The 27,560-nt window shown below is 39.5% G+C and overlaps 1 protein-coding gene and 1 long non-coding RNA gene across 9 annotated transcripts in view; both read right to left on the bottom strand.

Annotated features, from left to right (window-relative positions):
- Nucleotides 1-27,560, bottom strand: part of fndc1 (fibronectin type III domain containing 1) — a 44,616-nt gene that overhangs the window by 7,652 nt on the left and 9,404 nt on the right. For 3 of the 8 annotated variants that reach the window (XM_085133372.1, XM_085133368.1, XM_085133367.1), the window contains 14 exons: nucleotides 23,768-24,019; nucleotides 22,294-22,392; nucleotides 21,986-22,103; nucleotides 21,667-21,854; nucleotides 20,964-21,071; nucleotides 20,436-20,624; nucleotides 17,032-19,713; nucleotides 16,804-16,919; nucleotides 13,484-13,595; nucleotides 12,199-12,546; nucleotides 11,390-11,464; nucleotides 10,277-10,429; nucleotides 6,443-6,679; nucleotides 2,967-3,075 (listed from right to left, as the gene is read on the bottom strand). In XM_085133372.1, the coding sequence (XP_084989498.1) occupies nucleotides 2,967-3,075; nucleotides 6,443-6,679; nucleotides 10,277-10,429; nucleotides 11,390-11,464; nucleotides 12,199-12,546; nucleotides 13,484-13,595; nucleotides 16,804-16,919; nucleotides 17,032-19,713; nucleotides 20,436-20,624; nucleotides 20,964-21,071; nucleotides 21,667-21,854; nucleotides 21,986-22,103; nucleotides 22,294-22,392; nucleotides 23,768-24,019 (4,786 nt within the window). Of the gene's footprint in view, nucleotides 1-2,966; nucleotides 3,076-6,442; nucleotides 6,680-10,276; nucleotides 10,430-11,389; nucleotides 11,465-12,198; nucleotides 12,547-13,483; nucleotides 13,596-16,803; nucleotides 16,920-17,031; nucleotides 19,714-20,435; nucleotides 20,625-20,963; nucleotides 21,072-21,666; nucleotides 21,855-21,985; nucleotides 22,104-22,293; nucleotides 22,444-23,767; nucleotides 24,020-27,560 lie in introns of those variants that run through there. The other 5 variants (XM_085133371.1, XM_085133369.1, XM_085133370.1 and 2 more) reach the window with 5 other exon arrangements.
- LOC146501719 (uncharacterized) lies at nucleotides 539-2,960 on the bottom strand. The gene is made up of 2 exons (XR_014869451.1): nucleotides 2,622-2,960; nucleotides 539-2,585 (listed from the first exon to the last, which is right to left on the bottom strand). It is a non-coding gene; the product is annotated as an uncharacterized LOC146501719 (long non-coding RNA).

Here is a 27,560-nt window from a genome sequence, read left to right as displayed (position 1 = left end):
TTACTAATAACTTATTAATGCTTGTGTAGTTATTAGAAAGTATTACCCACCACATGACTCACTGATAGAAAGAGGGAAAAGGATAAATTTCACTTATATGCAGTTATGCTGTTAGTCAATGCAATACAAATAGTTCTGGAAGCCATGAAGGAGCCTCCAGCATGGGAAATGCCAACACTAACCCATAAACCATTCTGTGATCCTGGATATAAACTGGTTGGCGGGAATAAAAACCTTTTTCATACTTTTGGAAAGTTTTTTGTGTTCATCTGTTTTTTTGACAGTTCACAAACCTAAAAAGACTCTTGCTTTAGACCATAGGTGTCAAACTCTGGCCCGCGGGCCAAATTTGGCCTAATTACATTTGGCCCGTGAAGCCATACCAAATTACTATTAGAGCTGGCCTAGTGGTATTATACAGCTAATATATATATTGTTTAGTATTAAGCTTTGCTTGTTTCATATTCAGTTTTTCAGCAAAATGTGTTTGAGTCCATAAGAAAAGATTCATTCTTATATCTGGAGGAATAAATATATTTCAATAAATATTAATGTTAGCCCGCGACTTTGTTCCAGTTTTGAATTTTGGCCTACTGTGTATTTGAGTTTGACACCCCTGCTTTAGACTGTGCAATATACTATATAAAAGCCTTTAGTGTCCATTAATACCATTCATTTGAACTATGCATGGTTCACACATGTTGTTTTTGCTAAAGGATATAAAGTAGTTTCACTTTTGTGTCTTCTTGCACTTGCCAGTAGGGGAGACCGGGGATAGTTGTAACGTGGGTCAGTTGTAACACTTCCAATTTCTCCAATCAGGGCTAAGTTTCAAATGATGTGACTCATCCTGTGCATGCCCAATTCAGTTCTGCTATCACATGTGAAAAATCAGCACATTTTGTCAAACACAGACAATTTAACATGAAAAAAAGTAATTTGTATGCCAAAAAGTAAGTTTTTCTACTTTATTTCAATTTCTAACAGCATTATCTGCTTTGCAGTTAAACTCATCAAACTTAAATTATGTTATTTGTATGTCTATGGGGATATATTCTGTGTAGGTCTTTAGTGCTAATGTTTTAGCCGTTGGCTGTAATGTTAGCTAGTTCATGGCTATAGGAGTCTGGGTCAGTTGTAACAGCAACAGTCTGGGTCAGTTGTAACAATAATGCAGATGTTACTACTTACCACACTATTACTTTAACTTATATTAAACAAGTTGGGGCAAAGACATCAGCAGAGAGAGGTTCACTGGTCGCTTTTGTATATGCGGTTAATGCCATTGGCAACACAATTCCTCCACTGTTTGTGTTCCCACACATACATTATGCAGACCACTGTGTCAGAGATGGACCAGTAGGAAGTATTGGTAATGGAAATAAATCAGGATGGGTGCAAGAAACAGATTTCCTCATCTTTCTGAAGCACTTTGCAAACCACACCAAGGTAAGCCATGATAAAAAGTAATGGAATTGCGATGCTGGTGAACAACTACATTTTTTCAGCTTCATTGTTATGTTCAAAATTGGTGCAAGAGTTGTAGGTTATAATGCCCACTGAGCCAATGAGGCCAAACTCAAGGAAGACCAACCAAAATTAATGAAATATTCAGTTGCAGAAAATTCCATAATTTGTCTTTTTTTAGGGGTTGGAATATGTTCAAAAGCTAGATTTCTGCATTCTGTCACACACACACACACACACACACACACACACACACACACACACACACACACACACACACACACACACACACACACACACACACACATAGCTACATAAATGGCTCTAAGTGCATTCATGTGTTGAATAAACAAAGATTACATGTCAATGTTTTGTTAGTACCCTTTTTTCATTGTGTTACATTTCACCCCAGGATATGTTACAACTAACCCAGACTATGGGGTTAATTGTAACATTTCACTCTTTGTGTTTGAGACCATACCATGCAATGGGTAATTGTGCTGCAGAGAAAATAGCTGCACTATTTAATATCCGAGACATGTAAATACTTTGCATTACATTTTGAATCCACTACCTTGAAAGAGCTCCAATTTACAGACAGAAATGTCAAAAATGTTACAACTATCCCCGGTCTCCCCTACTTAATCACTACATTTATTGAGAACTGCTGAAGATTATCTGGATGGCCTAAATGCATCAACTGACTAAATAACACATAAACGTTGTGTATCAATTTCGAAAAAAATCTATTTTTTAATCTATTTTTAAATTACTGCAACTAGGTATAAGTTACTGCACCATTTAGAGTATCGTAAATTCTTTTAGCAGAAACCCCTAAAAGCACAGGTGAACAACAAAGGAATCCAAGACTCTCTTTCTGTCTTGGGTTCATGTTTCCATGCATTTATTTTGACAGCCATGACCCATGTCTCGTAACACACGGCTGTGGAAACATGCTCTAATAACTGAAACAGACCGAGATGGCTGTATCTCTGTGCAAGTGTCAGATAATATGTGCTGTATTTATGTTCCGCTGAATTTTCTGGGGTCTCATCTGAGTTTTACTGCACGTCACAAAAGATTCATATCTGCTTCTTAACCAAACTGCTGGTTTTCCACTTTTTCTGAAGTGGAAAACGGGAAAAAGTAGTGACAGAAAGTGACTTTTTCTGTCACTACAGCATAAAATTTACATGCTTTGAATAATATAAAACTAATTTGATCACAGTCAGCCAAAACAAAAACATCTACATGCAATCACACAGAAACACACAGGCAACATGCATATTCGGTCACGCAGAGGTCAGGGTAAAAGACTCATGCAGCTAAGCAAGTCTTTGTTTGTAAAATAAGCTTCTTTTGTTTTTATGACTCCCACATGGGAGATGATGTTGTACACTGCTCCAGCTGGAAAATATTTTGGATGTTCACACATTGTACGTGCAAATGCATCTAGAGAACATTAACATACTGTAAACATACACAATAAAATATGTTACCTAGAGTTGGGCTTGAGATTTTCCACAGCCAGGTGTGTCCCAGTGGCAGCTTTAGAGGACCACCTATTGTTGAGGATGTCATCGTATGAGGCACTCTGGACCATGTAGCCTGCAGAGAATAACACAAAATTAATTGCAGGTCTCCTTAGCCATTAAAATGAAAATCTCTAAAGCAGATGTAGAATTTTTATGTTTATATCAATTTGAGGGTCAGCATAACAGGAAACGTTTGATATTTTGAGAAATAGACCTACATCCTTTTTGTTTTCTTTTTTTGGCCACCAGAAATTGGTTACCATAGCACAGCACAAAGACTGAAACCTATGGAAAGAGCCAACCTGACACAGTTCAAGACCAAGGTGTAAAAATAAGGGCCATATACCAGAATTTCTTGGCAGCATGCAATAAGTTCCTCAAGGATCCACTGGCAGCCCAGCCAACCTTGCGGTGATGAGGTTAAGCCTCCTAGCGGCTGGTGGCAGCTTCATATTTACAGTTCATGTCAAACTATTCCTTTGTGGGAGTAGGTGGTCTCGAACACTATAAAGAAAATCTGCAGTTCTGCATTTTCTGTTGCTCATACTGACTGTCTTCCAGCCTGCCTTCCTCTCTGTCTGCTTTCTTCTTCTTCTCAGACACACAGACAAATCCGGTGAATACCTGAGGTCACACAGCCCTCGATCACTCACTTTAAAACTATGGAGACCAGTTCAGCTGCACGTCAAACTACCGACTGTTTCTATTGGACTTTTGAGCAGGACTTTCTGTTTTTACTGGCGCTGGACCAACACAGCTGGCTGCTGACAGATGAGAAGGGAAATACTAGCTACTTTGTTTTTCTTCTGTTGAGTTTTTTTTCCTCATTCCTTTTGCATAGTTAGATCGAGGTTTGATAGAGTAGTATCCTTGCTTTTGCTGTCTGTCTGTGTAATCTATAGAGGGCAATTTCCCCTACTATGGGTATAAATTGTGTCTCTTGAAGGTAGTTCTTTAAGCCAAAAGCAACAATTAAAGTATTCAGTGAATAAAGTGTATGTTTTGTTTAAAGCCTTCAAAGAAAATGCCCTCAATGCATCAGAGTAAATGGAACCAGAAGTTGGATACAGGTGAAAACTCACAAAACCAGATGCTAACAGCTGTTTCCATGCAATAGTTATTAAAAAAGCCATAATGGTCGTAATGCATGGTTGTGCAAACACCCCCTAATTACAAAAACAGCCCTTTGTGATTAGCTCTGGATGTGTGAACTAACCCTGCATATATATATGCCAGTTAATGTATATTGTATATCTAGAGTAATATATAGTAGCCTAGACCATTAGGAAAGGAAAGGAAAGGAAACACAGGAAATTGTGACAACAATGGCGGTCAACAAAATACTAAAGAAGAAACTACATCAGATTTTGTGCACACGGAAAATCCTTCTTATTGCGATCAATTCTTCCTTTTTTTCATTTCTATGATAAGATTTGTGGGCAAGAAAAAAGTAGATATCTTAAGTTATTATTTAGGACAGTTTAAATGGGAGAAATACTAATCACTGATGCCAAAAAAAGCACAGACAGATAAGGCACAGAAGTCTAATAAAACTTTAAGTAACCAAGAACAGTGGGTAAGAATCCAAGGAAAGAAAAGACCAGTGACAGCACAGACCTATCTGTTATACACATCAGATGATGAACCTGTGCACTGCATGACCACGAGTCTGTGGTTGCCTGCCAAAGAAAACATACTGCTTCTCTTGCTGGCCAGATTGCTACTTCTGATAGCCCATACAGAAGGCCGTTATCACCACTCTCCTCTCTTTTCCCTTTTTCCATGTGTCAATTTCAAGGTCAGATGAATTCTGGTTTTCTCTAAGAAGCGGTGGGAGTTTAGGAACACTATTCCAAGTGTTCTATGCCGTCTGCCCTTTCACGATTTATTCCCAGTAAGCTGCTGGACTGAGTTCTAAAATGTGAGTCCGGAGGGAGGCTGATAACATGTTCAAGGTATCTGGTGAACCACAACAGATGAGAATATGATGAAACAGACTATGGTAAAAATGGTAAATGGTAAATGGCCTGTATTTATATAGCGCTTTACTAGTCCCTACGGACCCCAAAGCGCTTTACAAATCCAGTCATCCACCCATTCACACACACATTCACACACTGGTGATGGCAAGCTACATTGTAGCATCACCTGTTTAATACATTAGACTATGTATTAAACAGGTGTGGATGTCACAGAAAAATGTAAACACAGCAATACTTTGCTGGAATTTGACTGATTTGATTGATCTGATTAGTGGTCCGGGTAGTTTTTGTTGCCAAAAAACAGATGTATTTATAGTGTGCTCTAATCCAGCGGTCCCCAACGTTTTTTGCGCCACGGACCGGTTTATGCCCGACAATATTTTCACGGACCGGCCTTTAAGGTGTCGCGGATAAATACAACAAAATAAAACTAGTACCTGTACCGAAAAAAAGAAGATTTATTCATAACACACGTGAAAAGACCCAGGAAAACCGAGTTAATGCTAAAAACGATAACAAAAGAGCGCTGAAAACCGATAAAACCCCTGAAAACCATACATTTCACACCTGAGCCTCAACTCTCGTGGCCCGGTACCAAACGACTCACAGACCGGTACCGGTCCGAGGCCCGGGGGTTGGGGACCGCTGCTCTAATCTGCCACACAATCAAACTCTGGAGTGCACCACAGCTCCGATTGTTGTTGTTGAAAGTTCTCCCATCAGATGCCTCAATACTGAACAGTAGAAGTCCTTCTCACTTTGGGGGACAAACTGTCAAACAAAATCAACAGCAAGCTCCTGGTCCGTCTCTTCAGCTGACTTTTCAACTGCTTAAAAGTACTTGGTCATCACGGGCGATGATCTTGTGCACAAAACTGAGGTCAGTTTAAAAGTGAAGAGCTTATGTGTGATTTCTGCACACATTGAACGATCTGCTGGAAAATGTTACAACTGTACTGAAACCTATTGAGACGTGACGACCTTTAGGGTAACATTGACCAAATTTAAATCAGCTACAACTTTCCTGTTTTCAGAGCTTTAATTTCATTTCATTTCTTTAGTAACATTTTATAATAATACTCAACAATGTAATCACATGCAGTGCAAAGGTGAATTTAAAACACAGACACTGGTCTTTACTTTTGTCATTCAATACATTTAAACATATTTATGATTGTGATTAACACTGCATTTTGTTAGTTCGTTAGTAGTAAGTTGGGAGATTTGTTCACAATAAAATTTTTTAGAACTTGCTGAATTTTCAAACAAATATCTCATAGTTAGATTTTTCCCATGTGGCCCCCACGGGGGTCCCCTCTGCTCCACCACGTTTAATAAAAAAAAAAAAAAACATGGAAATGTCTCTGATAAAATATGTATAAAAGCCAACAAAACAAAACTACAGATGCATAGTCACTGTAAAATAACAGAACCATTTAGATTAACAACATTTCTTACCTGACACCATATCATCCTTGAGAGGGCGGGCCCAGTCCAGGATGATAAAGGAGTGGCAGCCTTCCATAGCGACCACAGTGAAGTTATGAGGCTTGTTTTTGGGAGGCTGGTTGTGATTGGCTGCCAGGCTGTCATTTTTCATTAAGTTTTCCAGGACGTCAACCTGAAGGTACTCCAGAGCCTCTGTTAAAGAGCAAGGTGCTCCCAGGTCCTTCTGGATGTAGTTAACGTATGGAGCTGATGGAAAGAATAAATGTCGGATTAGGTTACTTATTTTAATAACATAAATTTGAGGAAGATATCTTCTTAATATATATAATTTAAAAAATATATATAACGTTGGTAATTTTTAAAATATTTATTGTAAATGCACACAATAAAAGACATGACAAGATTCTAGTACTTTTTCTGGTTACCCAATTTTGATTTATTATTTTCCTTTTGCAAATGTGGTGAAAACTATAATTCTCATTTCTGAGTTGTAATAAGGAAGTCAGATTCTAGCCACATGCTCATCTGACTGTCCCTTCCCTGTCCTTTCCATTTAAAATTTTTACTTGTTTTCAGTGATTCTGGAAAGGAGAGCTGAACCTACAGCTGTGAATACTTCAAGTATCACAAAATTCCTAGTCAGACTGGGATTTGGAGGGAACCACTGAAGTCTGGCCTCGCTCCCACCTCCCCAGATGACTGGCCCTCTTTGAATGCCGAAAGTCTAGCACATGTCAGTATCAACTCATCAACCCTCAGACAGTTAAACTGCGTGGGTTTCGGCTGGTGAAGGCTTCGATATGTGGTCATATGGCTTTTGTTCTCTGCATTCATACGCTGAAATACATCATCTGCCACCGCAGTGAGCAGATTTATGTGCCTATAGGGTGCTTGTAAGGCTGTGTCCACATGTCTAGGATCTGTGGAGGCCCGTGGTTGTGGATGATCCAAATGTTTTACTTTCCTCATGTGTTCGTTTTTCACTGCTTAAAGCACTTCCCTACAGAGACACACTATCTTCTTCTGCTTGTTAAAAAAACAAGAAAAACCCCCAAACAAATCTAAAAGCACACAGGCAGAAACTGGCGTGTGTAAGTCTGATGTGCATCAAAAGCCACTGGGAAACAGTATGAGGAAAGTTCACATAATGTCAGCTGTAATATTAGTCTAGTAAGGCATAAATTTGCATTCTAATAGTCCAAATATCCTGATGCTCATTTTCTTGCCCAATGCGGCAAATTCCATCCATCTGGAAGTAAGTCCAACGCATATTCACACAACTGCTGAAAATTATTAGTTAATACTTTTTGTCCCATGTCTGCTTTTGCCAGATTAATACAAAACAAACCAAGCATGGGCAAGGACAGGAAGGGGAAGTCAACGTTGGATGGTTGATGAAACGCATATCAGTAAACTGGCAGGCTGCTAAAGAGGACCTAAGATATATTAAACTAATAAATAGGAAAGAGGAAGTCTCCACATTGAGCCAAAAGACTCTTCCTTCTCTGCTGAGGTCAGCAGCCTTAACTTTTATGATTTCCATTTTGGACTTGGGAAAGTAATAGCTTTCAGATGGCTATGTGAGGTGTGTAGTCACAGGACAGTCGTCGTGTACCGAGAGAGAAGCTGCGCTATCGTTTCACCGTGGCTTCTGGCGTAACATGTCACTGATATTTATGACATGACTGATAAAAACACAGCAATAAATCTCTCCCTTCACAATGCTTCTTGCAAAGATCAATCTAAATGATAATGACATGTTGCATTGAATCTGTCAGTAAGTTAAAGTAAAGCTTTTATTCATGTCTTATATAGAAGCTAATTGTGCTCTGAGCTCATTCACATGCAGAATAGATAAACCTTGACTCTCATTGGCCACAGTGACTACAAAACTTTTACAACAGCTTCATGCTGCCACAACTCTACTTTAAAGGTGCACTGCCAGTATTTTTTCCACAAAGTCAATAGATGTGCCATGAGGAAAACTACAAACACAGTCTTTACAAACTCTTGTACAACATCTTCTGTTGCTCTGCAGCTGTTTAGGCGTATCTGGAGTCCACAGGGAAGCAGGGACCTTATTGACACGAAGGAACTGATGTTTTTGTAGTTTAAATATTGCAATAATTTTGACTATCATTAGTCATCCTACTTAATAGCTTTCACTTTATGAAGTCTGTCTTGCACTAATTACAGAACAGTCTGTTTTCAAACTCTCCGTATGTTCACCATGAAAACATCCACAGTTAAAAGAAGTTATTGATCATGTTCTTGAAATGCTGTAATTTATTTTTAAAGCCTGTGGCTAGAGTCTACATGCTATTACAAAAAGGCACCTATTAAAAGGACCTTTAACATTACGTAGTGTTTGGAATAGTAACATAGATGTTGCTTTTATTTCTGTTGAGAGAACATTTCAGTCTGTTTGTGAAACCATATGAGGTGACGGGGTATGAGAGGCCAAAGAAAGCACACAAGAACAGTTAAAAGACAGTAGGGGGCCATAGTTAAGGATGAAGTCTAAAGACCCTGAATAAAATGTCCTTCCTGAACATAGTTATTATAATCCAATTAAGGTGTGGTTGTATATTTTCTTTTTTGTGGCACGTTGTCAACGTGCAACCGGAGAAGGTTGTGCATTTATGAGCTATTGATACGAAAACCAAAATCAAGGTCCAAAATGTATTACTCCTCTACAAAATAAAACAGAGCTCCGGTTATTATTTACAGCAGGGTAAGACCTCCATCCATATGAATATACTCACAAAGAAAGAAATTGAGCTGTCTCTTGACTAAACTCACAGTAACCCAAATAAAGATATACTCACAGCTAATTGGAGGAAGTGGGAGAAAAAGAGAGTGCAGTGTAAATGCTTGTATATCTAAAGGGTATATCATGCTATATTTTAGTCTAGTGAGTGGAAATCAGCGCAGATGTAATGTAGACTGATCAACAGATGTTCACTAATGATTCTGAGACTGATCCAGCAGAATGGTCACTAAAAAATGGAAACCGTGAAGCTTTTGGCTGCAAACTCTAGTTCAGTACATAAAGATTTTTTGTTATATATAGATTTATACTATTGGACAAAAGTACTGCCACCTATAGGAGCCTATAGTGGCATCCTATTACAGCACATCACTTGATTTGAGTTTGTTAGAGCAACCTATTTTTTCACAAATGTTTGTAAAGGGAGACTGCATGACCCTGTGCTTTACACATCTGTTGTAACAGGACTGACAACACACAAATTCAAAGATTAAGACAATACTTTTGCCTATATATTGTATGTTTTCTGTGGCCACTTGGAGCACCAGAAAACAGTTGTAAACATGGTGCTGACAAACCATTACCTACTTAAACATCTCATGTTTCTGGAGAAATATCAGTCAAATATTCAGTCTCATTATAGCACTGTTTTGAGTTTATGCTAACTCCTAAAACACCTGGTTTTAAAATAGAAATACAGTATAATTGACTTCCAAATGCCTCTTTATGTTATCTAATTATCTACTTTATCTCTCTTCTTTAGTAATGAGCAGGTCTGTGAAGCTTTTTTTCTTTTTTATGATAAGAACTGTTATAGCTGTGGCTCTGCAAATTCCAACAATGACCTGAAAAACATGACTTGAACGACACTATGAAGTGTCCAGTTTCAGTCTCATCACACTGTGTGATCCTTCCTCATAAAAGCAGTCATATCACTCACTTTTTTCTTTTTACATTGTAGTAATATTTGCCATTGAAGAGTGGCATGTTGTGAAACTGCATAGATCGCATTAAGGCACGAGTATGTACAAGCATGGATTTGTAAGAAGATATACAAAAAAGACTTTAAGTACCTGTGAACCTCTTCTTCCCACTCAGGTCAAACTCGTTTGAAGGCCCTTTGTTCACGGGTCTGATGTGCACCTCTGGCATCGTGATCTCTGTGGTGGTGGTGGTAGTAGTGGTGGTGGTGGTTGGTGGCGGGGTGGTCTGGACAACAAACTCATCTAGCAACAGCACATGTGTCAGTGAGGTTTTGATCCAAACAGATTTATGTTATTTACATCCTAGTTTAATAATCTGCTGCTGTGTTTCATTAATCCTTTGTAAGAGTTGCCATGATCTGTGTAATGAGAATGTCAGATTTAATTAATTGAGGGCAGATGTGTGACCCAACACCCAAAGCTGTACTTTTGCTACCCATATTTTCCATGTGGGAAGAGGAGGGGGATGGGGGTGGTGGTGGGGGGTTTGGGGGAGAGAGACTTGAAGACAACAACTGTTTCAAAAGTCTCCAAAGCAAACCAATGTGGTGGGATTCAGTGGGCTTCTTCTTCTTTCATCACATATTTTTTTCCTGCGCTGCACCAGTGGACCTTAGCATTACATCATGGTCCACACACATGCAACCAGCTATTAGGCACGGCAGGGAAATGCTAAGAAAATACTACAACACTTACTGTGACCTTTGTAGCAAACCTAAGAATAAAAGCAAATGTCACATGCAACTGATTCCTTTAGATCTCAAAATTTACTGTAATAAAATAAGAAAGTGCATGAGCTAACAGCAACCAACCTCTGCAGCTCGAGCTTGAGTTCAGCTATTACATTACAAAAGACTGTTAAAACATTGAATGCAATGCAAGTGCATTGCATTCTCTTCAGCAAGTCAGTTTACATGCAGTGTGTATCCAGGAAGAAAAGTGATTAAATACAGCGTGTAATGGAAAATATCCTAAAACCAAGCAATGAACCGTGACCAAAACAAGCAAAATGAGAAACAAAGAAGGACACAGCAAGGAAAAGGGAAGAGATGGGAATAGCCTGCAAACAGATGCACTGACAAATAAACAGACAATAAACAAACAGTGCAGCGTAATAGACAACAAACAGTGAGCATACAGTGCAGTTTAGTTGGTCCCAGCCCAGTGGCGCTATGATGGTCCGAAGCCAAACTCAGCCAATACCTTTCTTAAGAACTAAAGCATCAGGCACCCTGGTCATTGTAAGCATGAAGTCCATTTCCATTCCTGAGGAGTCCTCTGTCAGAGAAGTAGAACAAGCTATAGCATCAAAATCACATGACTGAAGACACATTTCGAAGTGCATTTTATTTTATTTATTTTAGCTTATAATGTAAGACAAATACGTATTATTATTATTGCTGTAACACTGTATCTGCAAATTTGATCGTCTAGTATAGTGTTGTTGGTATAGCTTGAATATTTTCAAATTACTCTGTATGCATCTATATAATTTACTTTTTTGTGTTTATGCATTTGTCTAAGTCTGTTTCTTTGATTTTGTTTGTGTAATAACATTAATGCAATGCACAACTGATGGTTTCATAGTGTGCTTAAACCAGCGGGACTCTGGCTATAGTTAGCCTCCAGATGTCCATGTGGTTTCTGCGGTCTCACATAGACACTCACATGCACATATACATCCAGACACACAAACTGACCCGATCACACGTTTATATACACATTTAAAGGGTTATAGTGGAATCTGTGGCTGCAAACGGGAAGCACTGTTGGCCTTGGGCTAGATGGTCATGACAAATAATACAACTGAGAGATTTAGTGAAGTCATAGTTTTTTATGTGAACATTCTGGCTCTGAACTTGACTTCAGCTCTGTGGAAAAGCTATTAAGTAAACAATAGTGTACGTAGGTGTACTGGAGTATATTCTTCTATTCTTGCTGTACATATTTCTGTTTTGATGAGCATTTTATGACAATGTCTGCAGCATATGAATTTTCAGTTAAAAACATACCTTCTGGATAGCAGTCCAAGATTCCTTCTGAGTCCAGAATGGGATAACCATATTCATCTGTTTTGGAAAAGGTCCCAGGTGGACAGGTTGGGTATGGAAATCCAGTGGTAAACTCCTCTGTGGTCCAGTCAGTGGTGGTGGGTTCAGGTGTGGTAGTAGGAGCCATGGTGGTAGTAGTGGTGGTGGTGGTGGTGGTGGAGGTCCTGGGGTGAGGCCGATCCAATCCAAGTACACGTTTCCCTCCAACCATGAGGATCTTGTCTTTTGGATTGATCACAGGTTGACTATCTCTCCCATGGCCAAACAGGGCAATACCGTCCTGGCTTACCAAAGGACTACCCATGTGATCTGGCGATGTGTGATTGGGTAGAAATGAAGCTGAATATTAATGCCTGTGTCTTCAATACAAACCAGATTTGCACTAAAATGCATAAAGGTGCAAAATACTAGAGTTTCTTTTGTAATGCAAAAAAAAAGATTAACCTTGTGATAACTGTGAAATATTAAAAAATGGCAGATGTGAAAGAATGCTGTTATGCAGGTGTTTTGTTTTTAACATGCATCCAGACAGATGACAACGGTCAAAGTTTCTAAAGCACTTTCAGCTGATATTTCATTAATCAGTCAAGTCCACAACAATACAGCTTTTGTAGTTCTGCCTCTGTAATAATAATACCAATAAATAAACAAACAAATAAATAATAATCTGACAGATGCATCTCTGACTGTAGATCTCAACATTGGTATGCCTGCCTGATTAAAAGTGTTTTTGACATAGTTAGATGCCAAATAATTTATGATCCACTAAGTACTCTTCTTTATTTGGATACTCCTATAACCCTATACTCTATTGCTTATACTGTTGTCTCTTGTGGCTTTATATTTAAAATTACAGAGAAAAACTCTAAAATACAAAATCAACTTTGGATGAACTTCAGACATTATGTCTGCTTCATATGTCATGTCATACTGTACATGACAGGCCTCATCTGGCCATGAAACTTCTTGTCAGTCAGTTGGGCTGATAAAATAGGGAATTGTGTATAAAACTGGCTATAATTCCTGAACAATTATTGCAAAATATTTATAAAGCCCAAAGGATTAAACCTGGAAGACTGTAATGCAATCACACCTTGATTGTTTGATTTAAAATTCACTGTGGCAGTATCCAGAGGCAAACATACAAAAGTTGTGTCTGTATCTAGCCAATAATGGACTCACTGCACTTTTTAAATACATTGTCCAAGCTGTAGATGTTAAGATAAAAATGGCTGAAGTATTTCACCAAAAATAGTGCGTCCATCCTCTCCGAGGACCACTCTTTTGGGTTTGCCCTGGGAGTCCTGGAGAACTCTTCCATCCCCGTTCATAAGTATCCCCTGCTCCAAATCTACCACCTAAAGAAAGAAACATGTTTGCAAAATTGATGGAGCCTCATGTGAGGAGTACGCTTCATCCTGACTGTGATGCTTAGAAAAGTCATAGTCCTATTCAAAACGGGTTCTCATAAACATAGACATAGAGTAAACAGTTTAAGTGGGAACATCTGACTTGTGGAATTTTGAAGACTTTTTAAAGAGGTGAATAAATTTCCACATTTGTTACTTTGAAAGACAGCTTTTTGAACAATTAGCTGTTACTTTTTTCTGAGAGTAAAACTACTATAAGCCGAAGTACAAAGTACAAAGGTGACGAATTCTAACCACAGACACAGCTTATGTTACATCTCATCTCACTTCTGAACAACAAACATATCGTACTTTCATTGTTCAGTCCCAGAACATTTTGCGTAAATGGGTGGGTAAACTCCTCGAGTCTAACCACCACTCTGTTTCCAGTTTTTATTCTAAGTTAATATTTCAGTGGCCATAGCTTTATTTTTTTATTTTTAACAAAGATATAGTCTCAATCAAAAGAAAAATGGCAAAAAAAAAATCATATTTTGCATGGTTGGATCTTAATAAGGTTCCAAGTAGAGCTTCAAGATGCAACAAAAAGAAATGGGAGTGAGACAAAACATTTTTTTAAGCATGCAATTTATTGAAAACAATAAACTAAAACTGAAACAGGCTGTTTTACAGCTGATCAAACATTTAGCACCGCATGCCTTTAAAAGGCCAAATCTGTGCAAAAATGTTGATTCATTGTCATTTTCTGTCAGGTAGGGTCTCTCGGAGCGCGTCATCACTGCTGAGGTGGGACGTCTTCAAAGGCCTTGTCTCCTTGAACGCCACAGAACTGATCATTTGAACTTTGCAAGAGAGCACCAAACATAGGACATTGAAAGGTCAAAGAAAGTTTTAACCTCTGATGAGAAAAAATGTAACCTTGATGGTCCTGTTGGTTTCCAACATTACTGGCACAACAAGCAGATCCCACCTGAGATGTTTTCTACACGCCACAGTGGAGGGGGTGCCATAATGGTCTGGGGTGCTTTTTCCTTCAGTGGAACAACAGAGCTTCAGAAGGTGCAGGGGCGTCAAACAGCTGCTGACTATGTCCAGATGTTGCAGAGAGCATTCCTCATGACTGAGGGCCCTCGTCTGTGTGGTAATGACTGGGTTTTTCAACAGGACAACGCTACAGTACACAATGCCCTCAGGACAAGGGAATTCTTCCAGGAGAATAACATCACTCTTTTGGACCATCCTGGATGTTCCCCTGATCTAAATCCAATTGAGAACCTTCAGGGATGGATGGCAAGGGAAGTTTACAAAAAGGGACAACCATTCCAGACAGTAGATGCCTTTCGTGCGTCCGTCTTTACCACTTTGAGAAATGTTCCCACTCACCTCATGGAAATGCTTGCATCAAGCATGCTGCAACAAATTTTTGAAGTGATCAACAATAACGGTGGAGCTACTCATTCCCGAGTTCATGTTTAGAACTTGGATTTCTGTTTTGGGGGGGTTACGTGTTTTTTTGGAGGTGTGGTCTTAAACTTTTGATCAGCTCTAAAACAGTTGGTTTCAGTTAAATTTCATTGTTCTCAATAAATTGCACGCACAAAAAATGTTTCGTCTCACTCCCATTTCTTCTTGTTGCAGGTCAGAGCTCTACTTGGAACCTTGTTAAGATCAAACCATGCAAAATGTGATTTTTTGCCATTTTTCAAGTGATCTTAAACTTTTGATCGGGATTGTATGTAAGAGCTGTAACAACCTAATCCAATTCCCAAAATGAAAGCAAATAAGGACATCTTTAAATGACTGATTCTTAAAATGAATAAACTATAGGAAATTGTACATGCTAAAATTAGAGCCCAATGGATAAAGGATTTTTAAGTCGAATGCCAACATATGGTGATTTAAAAAGCTGATATTCCGACATACCAGCTGTCATTTTTTAGACACACAAAATATAAATAGATAATCCTAACGTTTGTTAGGGAACGTGTAGTTATTTATTCACTCTGCTCAAATCAGTTGGTTGCTTTATTTGTGGGCAATGGCCACAGGGAAGTTGCAGAATGGCCTCTGGTGGACAAACAAGTCAAGACTCATTACTAAGGCTATTGGTGACTAATGTTTGAAAGTCGCTGCCCTTGCTAGTCAGCACCAGAAATACTAGTCGGTTGTATGTAATATTCTTATTTTATTAATTTCGGTAATGGCAGTTACTGGCTGAAAGAATTTACAGCACTAACTGATGGCTGCACCCCACCCTCCCACTCTCTCCATAAACATAAAAGTTGTTAATGATTGACACTGAGATGTAGATCTCCTATATTTTGATGTAAAAAAATAAATATAACCAACCAATGTGTAACTACAGTCTGCACCAACATGTGGATGCTCCCACTTAAGAAACCAGAGCTTCTGCTGCTAGCAGCACTAACATTAGTCATACTAATCTGACAGTGTGTGCATGTGCTACCCAATATCAAGTGCTGAACATTTCAACAGTACTTATTGTATAACATTACTTGATTAGCAAGGAACGTAATAATTGTCTATTTAAAGTATGCTCAGTTTCAAATGTTATCTGAGGTCTTTTTTGTGTCTTTTAGACTAGTTGACTATCAAATTAGCCTCCAGGAACATCTCTACTTAAAACCTTCATAGGTGAAAGGTGTTTCTTCTTAACTCTTTACTTTTTAGATTTTTATTTGTTGACTGGTATAAATTAAGCTTATGTGTGAGTTTAATAAGGAGGATTTGTATTCACTCAGTTGTCTCGTTTTCCCAAGTGTTTGGCTGCTATTCTATTCATTACATGCTGACTTCATTGCTGTAGTCCAATCATCTTCCATCCTGCCTCCTTCAAACCAGTCAGCCTCCATTCTTAATACCATGATCATCTTTCATTCTACCTTGCAGACTCAGACTCAAGTCACTTCATGCAAGCCTCTATCTTATCTTTAATCACTACCACAAGCATCTAGACTCCAGGGGGTCCTGCCCTAATTCTTATCGCTGGGATTTCATTCGGAGTCTAATCACCAAATACCATAAGTGAATTCTGTATATCAATAAATTATGTTCAGTTCCTTCTGATGATCTGTCCTGGTCTCTAAACTACAACAAGAAGCATCATATTGGACATACTTCAGCTCAAAGAGTCAGGAACAGGTAAAACTAAGGTTAGTGTATTAAATATAGTTACCCATTTTGTTCCATCTGGTCCAGTGATAAACCTTTGACCAGTGGCCTTGCTGGCTCCGTGAGAGGAAGAGGACTCTTTATCATCTGTTGCTGTCAGATTGGGTCGTCCATTTTTACCTGACAGGTACAGAACATAAGCAGAGGCATGATGTTATAAATTATTTAAAACATTTGTGAGTTAAACTGACGTCAAAAACTTCACATAATTGCATACAGGAATTAACGTTACCATTTCCATTGCTAGGTTTGATTCCTCTGCCATTATTTTGTTTCCCTCTGATGGAATAGCGAGGCCTACTCCCGTTGTTCCTAAAGCTATCTCGAGATGAAGATGAGGATGATGAAGCTAATGTAGAGTGGGAGTTGCCTCCAACCAATCCCCCTGTCCTTGTCACCGTAGTGCCACTGCTAATGTCACTCTCTGAGGTCAGTACTGGTTGGGGTAAATTTGAGGAAGAAGCTGAATCAGATGATGATGAGGTAGAGTCAGATGTTGAAGAGCCCAGTCTAGAGTTTTGTGGTGGTTGTACTCTTAGGGGAAGCCTAGACCCACCAAACTGCCTGTTTGGTAAGAGAGGAGAGCGTACCCTTCCATTCACCCCTACACCAAGTCGACGATTAGTTAGAGGGACTCCAGAGGAAGTGCCAGGTCTGGTCCTGGATGAACTTTCTCCTGTATCCACACTTGCATTGTCTTCTGCATTTTTGTCAGACTCTGCTGGCTTCTCTTGAGCTTCTATAGGATCTGCAACTTTATCATTTTCCCCGTTCTTCTCACTGAGATAATCCTCATTGCTATGTTTGTCATTTGTAACTTCTCTATGGCTTGGCTCACTGGAGTCTCTGTGCCCACTTAAGGAGCGATGATGATCAGGACTTGAAGAGATGGATGGTGAAGAGGAAGATGATGAAGATGAGGTAGCTGGGTTTCTAGTGTCACCAGAGCCTACATTTTGATTGATCAGTGACGGCTTAACCGAACTGGCTCCAAAACCATTCTTTAGTGAGTCACGAGTAGAAGAAGTATTTGGATTTTCACTGGTTTCCTGTACTGAGGGCACTCCAGCAGCACCTGTAGCCCCTGAGACCCTGGTAGTTGTCCCCCTCAAAACTGGTCTGCCAGCCCCAACAGAAGATGACATCCTGGTCAAAGGAACTCTACTATCCTGTCTTGGAGATGTTATCCTTGCACTTGAAATGACTTTGCCTGGGTAACGACTAGCTAGCCAAGGGTATCTTTCAGCAAATGAAGGCCTGACTCTGGTACCTGCAGAAACTGGGGGTTTTTCTTTAGTTCCTTCATCTTTTTCCGTGTCCTTCTTCATTGGCTTCTCTGTCGGTTGTGTTCTAGTAGTTAAAGCAGAGTCCTCAACTTTAGTCAATTCTCTTTCTGTGTTTTTGTAGTTAGTGTCATCATTTCCTTCCACATTTGATGTGTCTCGCTCAGATGATGTGTGAGAACTCTGTGAGTTGTGTGTGTCATGTGATCTTGCAGAGCTGTGAGATCCTCTTTGTGAAGTTCTTTGAGATAATCCTGATGTATTTGCAGTGGAAGGGTGGTTTGCATTTCTTTGTGAAGTGGATGGATTTGTCAGTTGCAAAGATGTCGAGCCATGAGACCTAGATTCTAAAGTAGAACGTGACTTGTCAGAATTATAGGACTCCAAGACATCTTCACCATTGGAAGTCCCTCCTGATTTTGACTTTGATGTTGATGGATTGAGAGTGCTTGACTTTTCATGGTTTTGAGTGTTTTCCGGTAAAGTGGCCTGTGACGTTGCTGAACTATGTATGCTTGAAGTTACTTGACTCTGAGTTCTTCTTGGAGAACTCGACTGTGAGATGACAGCAGGTTTGTAACCATTCAACATTCGGGTAGAATTCCCTCTTAACAAGCTCCCAGGGTATCTTCGGCCTAAACCATATCTAGAACCAAAACCAGTGCCACTGGCGCGTCCTGTTGAAGTGGAACCTCTACCTACAGGTGTAACGTGTGTCTGCTGTGAACTGTTCACTTTTGCAAGTGATGTGGAGGGTTTTGCATGTGTTATGCTGGACTTTTCAAAGGTGTTTTTCGACTCTGGATATGTGAGAGCTATATAGTCCTTTCTGCTTGCTGCAGATTCTTGAGTAAGTGAGGGAGAGGACAGTGAGGTCGTAGAAGGGGATGATGAGGAAGATGAGGAGGAATCCAAAGAGGTAGAAGAAGAAGTGGAGGTGGGGGAATTAGAATTAGAAGATGATGAAGCAGAAGAGGATGATGATGATAATGACGAAGCAGAAGCAGAAGAAGAAGAAGAAGAAGAAGAAGATGATGCAGAAGATGAGGATGAAGATGAACCAGTGGATGCATCCTTGGATCCTGCTTTTTGATGGACCCTAATCTTAAATGGCCTTCTTCTTGGTGGATTAAGTCGATTAAATGCAGGTTTAGTTGGAGAAGGTGTTAAAACTTTGAGGGAGGGGGTTTTAGTAGTCAGAGGCTCTTCATCATATTCATCTTCATCCTCAGTTTCAGGGGAAACATCATTATCAATGTCTTTAGGCTCTGGTACAAATTCCATTGTTGTAGTCTCTTCTACTGGAGGTGGTGTTGTGGGTACTTTGTTTTCCTCTTCCTCTTCCTCTTCCTCATCATTCTTAGCCCTTCTTCTATTAGAGCCTCTGTTTCCTGCTCTCCTGATTGACCCCCTGACGGAAGAGAAGATGCTGTGATAGGAACGTGTCTGGGAAAGTGGACGAAAACGCCTGTTGACAGGTGCAGCAGGGAGTGCCTGCTTTTGTATGGTTGGTATTTCTGGCACTTCTGTTGTCTGGATGTCATCATGGTCGGTATCTTGCTTGGAAGGCGTGTGGCCAGTCCTGCGGCTGTCCTTGCTTTTTGAAAATGCTGAGGCAGCACTGCTGCCTGCTAGGAGACAAAAAATAACAATGACAATGAAAATTTAGAATGTGCAAGTCTCAAGCTCAAATGCACACATATGCCTAATAGCTCAATCACAACAGGGGAAAAAAAGGACAGCAACGTCCTTGCAACTAGGAACTAGGCGGTACATCTTTTTTTGCTTTCAGCAAATGATTGCATGAAAATGCAAGATACCCAGAGGTCAACCATTTTCAACTGCCTAGTGGAAGGCAACCTGTTACCCAAAAAGCACAATCTGACTTGGACCAGTTGGAAGACAGATTGGCAAATGTTTGGAAATAACTGCTGAAAACTGGTTGCATTCTGCTTATATCCCTATAACAAAAGCCTGGTTATCAAGTGCCTACATAATTTTAAATTAAATCAGTTAAATTGAGAGTCCTGCAGCAACTATATTACCATTTGTGGAAATTTTTTTGTATTTATGTTTTAAATCTATAAGGTTCTGGCTGGACTATGGCCATAAGTAGTTATGTAAATTTCTGATTATTGTGAAATTCTGTGTATTCAGACAGCAACAGATTTTCAACAGATGGCAAAAGGGTAGACAAGGTTGTTTTGAACACAGCAACTGACTGTAAATAGTCACAGACCTGGTCCCCATCTTTGAAGCAACAACTCCAAAGTTGCTGTGCCACATGTGGCACAGTCTCCAAGGACTGTTTTCCCCAGTGTGACTATATAATTACATTATCAAATATGCTTACTTCCTGGCATGGCGACACTGAAGGTCTTGCTCTGTGGTCCTTGTCCCTTCCTATTGGTGGCCTTAATGGTGAAAATATAACGGTCTCCAGGTGTGAGGTCATCTATGGTGGCTGTCGTGGTGCTTCCATGGTACTTCACGCTTTTTGTTTCAAAAGGCTTCATGGCAGGGACATAAGTCAAGATGTACTCTGTTTGAAAGAGAGGTTTGGAAAGGTAGTGAGATTGTTCAAGAGAAAATACTGATGCTATTTCAACATGTCTGGAAAGCATTAGCTGACTTTCTTTATTTGTTCCAACAGTGACAGTAAACTCACAGCAAACATTAGCCCTGTGACATCAACATGCTGCACTTTGTTTTGTAGGACACATCCAGATACAATGCAAATATTGTCACTGGGTGAAAGATCCGTGGCCAATATAGAACACCAATGTAGGTGGAGTAATCATGGCACGAAAATGAATAATTGTTATGTTTTGCCATCATTATAACAATAACAATAACAATAGTTTCATTATATTGGTCTGACCTTTTATCCTCCCATTGGGCTCTTCAGGCGGATCCCATGTTGCTACAACAGCAGTCCCTTTTCCTCTTAATGGCTTGACCTCAAAGTTCTCAGGTGGCCCAGATGGTGCTTGTGAAAGTGAAGAGTAAAAGTGAATGGAAAGACAGGATGGAAAACAAGTAGCAAAAAAGAAACCATAGGCAACAGAAAGTATAAAGGGTGAGGAAATTGCTGCTTAAAGCATGTAAAAACAGTAAGGATATTTGTGCCAGAAGGCTACAACTGAGGAAAATATTGCTGCCATACACTGTTAGATCGTGCCCCCTGAGATGGTGTATGAAGGAGACCTAAACTGTGAGCCAGGCAGTAAATGTTGACATTCCAATGAACTGCAGCTCAGGAGCTGAAACGTGGTATTAAAGCTTCAATAATGGGAGCGCAGCAGCCAAACCTAGGCTCATATATCAAAAAAAGAATAATAGGCAGCAAATGTGAAGAGATGTGGTATGAGGAAATAAGCTTAAAAGGGTTGTGCAAGAATGAATTGCCTTTTGTATTTTTGTTTTTTTGAAAAAATCATTTCTGTTTTCATTTTATTAAAAAAAGTCAGTGGTTTTGGCTCTTTATAACCCTTCATTTCTTTCACACAGTTACAGACTCCTATTGCATCAGACACTATGAGATATTGTGTAAGTAATTCTCAGCAAACAGAGTCAACACATACCTGACTCTGGAGTCCTCTGAAAGACGGAGTCGCTCCACTTGCTGTGATTTTCTTCCTGAGAGATTCTGACAGAGAACTCATACATGCTGTCAGCAGACAGGGTGTCTATCAAAATTCTCCTTTGCGTGCTCTCCTTGTACTCCCAGCGTGCTGACTCACCCTTCTCCCTGTACCTAACTGTGTATGATCTGAGTTAAGAATAAAAAGAAAATGCCTTATTCCATTAAGAAAGATTAGACTTCAGTTTTATTTTTTCTCTATTTGCCATCATTTTTCTTTTTTTTCCCCCCTTGTTAACTGACACTTTAACAGGGCCCACCTGGATGCTCCAGGGGCAACTTTCTCCATCTCGACAGCAGGGTCAACCCACGAAATGAGAACTGATTTAGGAGACATGACCCTGACACTGATGTCCTGGGCCTCATGTTCAGGTGGAGCTAGACAACACACAAAGAGATAAAAACCCAAATGTCTGGATCCAAACGAATATTAAAGTCACTGGATATACATCATCCTCTGACTTCTTCTAAACTTTGGCAAGGTAGTTTTGCAGAATTTTTGCAGATTTTCTATATCTACTATGAAAAAAAAGACATACAGAATGATTCTCTATAAACCTGCAGGTACCTGGTGTGGTTGTTTTGGTTGCGACTGGTCTGTTGGCAGGTTTGCTCTGACCCTGGGCCTTCTGTGCCTGCAGTGACACCACATGAACGGACTCAGACGCTATGAATAAAAAAGGGATACCAGGCACGGCCAGGGTTTACACTCTGGAAACTAAAGATAGTACAAAAAATGTATCCTCTTAGCTAAATTATTTTCAATAGGAAACAAACAAATAAATAAGAAACTAGGACAAATCCAAATGCCTTCTAGATGTTGTTAACCTTTTTATTGCTGGTTTATTTCAGTAGTCTTTGCCACAGGAAATTATTGTGTGCCACCTAAAGTCATAGTCAAAGATACATACATGCAGTAATCATGGGCATGAATTTCATAGCAATTTAGGGCTTTTAATCGTTTATTTGAACTGTTCTTTTTCCAGGGTAGAATGACATCTATTACATCTATTCTATTAATGACAGCATCTATTACATTCTTTAAAAACAAGCAGTAAGTGCACAACTTTAATTGGATTTTGGATTTTCTCTAATCCACACAGGATTAAAAGTTTATGTACAGGCTCCAATATGTAGATTTCCACAAGTTGGGAAGGTCTCTTGGAACCATTTCTTAACAACTGCAAACACCTAGATCATCAGTTTCCATCACAATGGAGAAAGAAACCGCTTCTCCAATGGACTGAGAGGGTCATAACCAAGAAAGAAACCCCTTCTCCAAAACTGACACCTTTAGGCTCGAATAAAATTTGCAGCTGCCCACACGTATAAGCCAAAATGCCTCCTGCAGAAAGGTCTTATAGTCACACTAGATTGAGTGAGCTATTTGGTCACAATGACAAGAGCTCTTAAACCTAAACACTGTACAAAATGTCAAGCATGGTGGTGGTAGTATCATGGTCTGCAGCTGTTTTGCTGCCAGTGGTGCTGGTGCACTACACAAAGTGAATGAAATAATGAGGAAAATTTATGAATTACGCACTGTGCTATGAAACCAACCTATTTAATTAAACTCTATCAACTCTCCTAACAGGCGTGATCAAATCTCCAGCCAGAATAATGCCACAAGCTTGTTGATGGCTACCAAAAATGTCCGGTCAAGGTGCAACTTGCTAAGTGGCATTTACTAAATATTAGTTGTGTGTATTTATGTAATTGAGCCTGCATCTGTAATTTTGGCACTGTGTGGCTTAGAGAAAATCCAAAATCAATTCAAGTTTCTCTACCCAATGCTTGTTTTTTTAAGAGGTCTGGTTTACAATCATTCTACCCTTGGAAAAAGAAAAGTTCAAGGAAATTAAAAGTCCAAAATGACCATGAAATTCATGAATATGTAAACGTTTGACCACAACCGTATCTTCCAATACTATAAGGACACGTTCACATTTCTTACTCAGCATCATATTTGACTAAAACCTAAAGCTTTGTTCATTTCATCATTTCATTTAGTGATCAGTAGTATAAAATATTGGCCCTCTTACTTAGTTTGCGTGCGAGTCGGTTTCTCTGATCAGACTGAGGCTTGGCATAGTGTTGGCGTCTCCTTTCCAGCAGAGGAACTCCTGCCAAAACTCTCTCGGGCTGCCTGGGACCAGAGGAAGACTGAGGTGCCCTCCTGTGTGTTCTGACATTAGGCACACCTGACAGCTGAGCCTTCCTGTCCATCCTGGTTGCCCGTTTTACGGAGGAGTGATTTCGGGGCACCACTGTTTGTGAAGATCTTACTGGACCTGCTGATGGATATAATACATTTAAAATTCAGACTGCACCGTTCATTTTAACTTTAAAATCCCAATGTACATAATCTGGTTTTTGTGCTCGGTTTGCCTTTGGGGCCTTTTTGAAACTCTATCCTCCATGGAAAATGTTTCCACATAACTTTTCCACTCAAGACACATTCACTTATTGATAAACACATAATTTCTTGTCACACTCATCCAACACCGCCTGTCAGCCTGGCCAGTTGTCACAGAAGGGAAATGCTGAAGAACTGCATCATGTACCCTGTCATCTGCTATAACTTCTGGTGCTCTGCTTCCCGCTTCAATCCAAAGCTAGTAGTCACACCATCTTGGACAACATCTCAGACACTGACTCAGACAGTCAGACAATCCCTCTCATCTGGCTGCAGTGCTTAGCGATAGCATTTCCAATACAAAAACAAAAAAACATCTGCCCCTCCCTCTATATTTGTTCTTCCATTCTCTCCATCTGTTCTTCCCTTTTCTGTTTACCATAATCACTTTCAGATGGAAAAGGTCCACTCTGTTTCCCATCAGGACAGCTGCGTGCACAGCTGGGGGAGTACTGATAAGTCAGCTGATGTAAAAAGGTGAACATTATGCATTTCAAAGGTTTAATCAATACTTTAATGTAAGACTTTATTTTCTACTCAACATGTAGGGTGAGCCAAATGAGATTATAGGTGTCTTCATGAGGCCACCATATCTAAAAGTGACTTAAAAAGAAGGAGTTTTGTGGTTAGGGGACAAAGAAGATGTGATGAGGAAACACAATGTATAGAAGACCATGAAGAAAATACATGTGTTTGGGGGTTTTTCTGGTTCAACTTGGATCAACTTGGATCAACTTGGATCACTCTGTTTATTACTTAATGTCTGTATCTCCTGTCTGTACTGCCAGCACAGCTGAATGAACGTCTTCCCTTTGGATTCAGACAGTACTGGCTATTTGTTTAGTAATGCCCAAACCCGCTTTTCCTGTCAGCTTTGCGTGTTTTCACACATTTCCAGTAAGTGAACTGTGAAATCAGAATAAGAATTTGTGTCATCTGTGATTCAAATCACAGATTTAATGTGGACAAATGTTGTGTTAGTCTTTCCCACTACACTTTTTAGTTTAACAAGGCTTTAAAAAAAACTGTAAACAAATAAAATCATACAGAAATGTGAACGAGAGAGTTTTCATAACAGTCTATACATCCTGTTAAAAATGAAGTACATCCCATGATTCAGCAGCTATACTATACAGGGAAGTTCCTGGTCCATTCAGTGAATGCAAGGGGACCAAATCCTGTGGCTGCAAAACAAGCTCAAATCATCACCTCCACCCCCGTGATTTGACAGTTTGCATGAGGTGGTTGTACAGATATGCTTTAGACTTAATGTGGTGCTATGTATTGCGGTCAAACATCTCCACTTTGGTGTGGTTTGTTCAAAGTACATTGCTACAGAAGTCTTGTGGTTTGTTCAGATGCAACAGCTTTCTCCTGGCAACCTTCCAAACAAGTCATACATGTTCAGTGTTTTTGTTCTGTAGAGTCTAAGATGTAGCTCTTGGGTTTTTTGCATTTTCTCTGACCTTGGGGTTAATTGGCTGGGATGTCCATTCCTGCAAAGACTGGCAGCTGTCTTGAATGATATCCACTTGTGAATAATCTTTCTCGCTGCAGAATGATGGATTTTAAATTCTCTGGAAATGGCCTTATAATCGACAGTTGTTTAATATCATGGGTGATGCCTGAACTCTCCAGACTATCAAGCTGCCAATATTTCTGTTCTTATGCTCTGCTTTCTGTGCTCACGCTTACAGTGCTCACACTTGCCGATGATCAATTAATCAAGTGCCTTCAATTTGCAGCACATTGTTGCTCTCTACCCTATAATTGCAGCGAAAGCAGTAAGGGTATGCATAGTTTTACAACACACAATTAGCTATTTTTAACAGGTCTATTGGTTTAAGTGCTAACAAAAATTGTGTTCTTCTACCTATACCTGCACTAATCCTATAAGCGTAAAATACCACAAAAATAATACTTTAAAGTGTCTCATTCATAGCTTTTGTATTTTTTGTAAACATTGTTCACCATATGGCAACTAGCCATGACTCTTTGACAATTAATTTTCATCCCAAGCCCTTTCCATTTGTTTTTTCTGATACCAAGTATAGCTTAAAACAGAAATATCCCCATTTGGTTTTAATCAGTCTTCCCTTTTTATGTCTGGAAAACTGTCACAATACATAATTTGGCCCAGGTCACAATGCCACGAACCACTAAACCACTGACTTGACAGTGCTGGTAATGCCAGATCCCTTTTCCTGGAAGCTCAGTGGACCTAGGTGCTATAAGGCTTGCCTGCTGACAGACAGGCATATCATAGCAAAAACAGAGCGAGGCACACCTCAGTGTTCAGACTGAGGTCCCCAAGAATGTCTCTGTTATGTCCTTGGACGCTCCTCAAAAACTAGCTGAACCGTCATCTTTGATGTTTTGCAACCTTAAAAAAAGAAGTCTAAATGTCGCAAACAAATTGGTATTTTTGGGTCTCATACTTACTCACTTTACCCACAGTTTAATTTATACAAACAATTCCTAGTCAATGGCAAAGTGTTCTTTCCAGCAGAGCTAATCAGTTTAGCCTGTAGTGAAAATATACAGCGCTAATGCCAATGTTGTCGCCATAATTTATGTATTAGCATACCAGACTGCTAAGTCATTGTGTACCTTAGACGATTTATAAATTAGACGAGCAAATTAGTATCATCCCAAAAGACGCATATCAAATTGCAGTTGTAAGTTACCAGAAATTGCCTGGCAGCATTTGATAAGCGCCTGTGACTGATTAATAGTCATGTTCTAATCATGCTATTGTTGTTTGCTTTCATCACTGAAGCTCAATAAATGTTAACATGCTGATTTTTTATTTTTTTTTACAATTGAACTGTTTCATCAAACAAAGAGGAACATTCAGTTTGCACACATGCGATTTCATTTAAGTTATTTTTACATATAACGTAAATTTAAAGCATTAAAAAAACTTCAGGATGGTATACACTGCCATTATATAACAATGTCAGTGTGCAGGAAGTGTGCTAGCTCTAGTGCTATGCTTGGTAAATGGCATGGAACGGGTTATCAATTATCCTTAATAATTAGATTATTAGATTATTTTATCAAGCAAGCAATATTAAGCTCTCAGCTGATAGTAAATGAAGATTTAGAACATTATCTACTTCTCCTTTTGGCTCTTACTTTTCATTTGGCTTTGTTCTGCCTTTCCAGGCGTCTCCATTCCCCAAAGTAAATCAACAAATATGATTATTCATGTTCCTGGAGCAGCTCTGCCTCAAACACATAAAACTGAAACTCCAGACTAGCATTGCGGTTACCACTGCTGCCTTGCAACAAGAAGGCCCTGGGTTCCCTTTCTGCTTCCCATCCTTTCAATAGGGAATTTTAAAGAGTTTCTCCACGTTCCCTGCCACGATTAAGTGGTTTAGAGAGACTAAACTGTCCACTGGAACAGTATGATG

The sequence above is a fragment of the Neolamprologus multifasciatus genome, chromosome 15 (assembly GCF_963576455.1).
Source record: "Neolamprologus multifasciatus chromosome 15, fNeoMul1.2, whole genome shotgun sequence".
In the NCBI taxonomy this organism is placed as follows: Eukaryota; Metazoa; Chordata; class Actinopteri; order Cichliformes; family Cichlidae; genus Neolamprologus; species Neolamprologus multifasciatus.
This window is presented reverse-complemented; position numbering and strand designations above follow the sequence as displayed.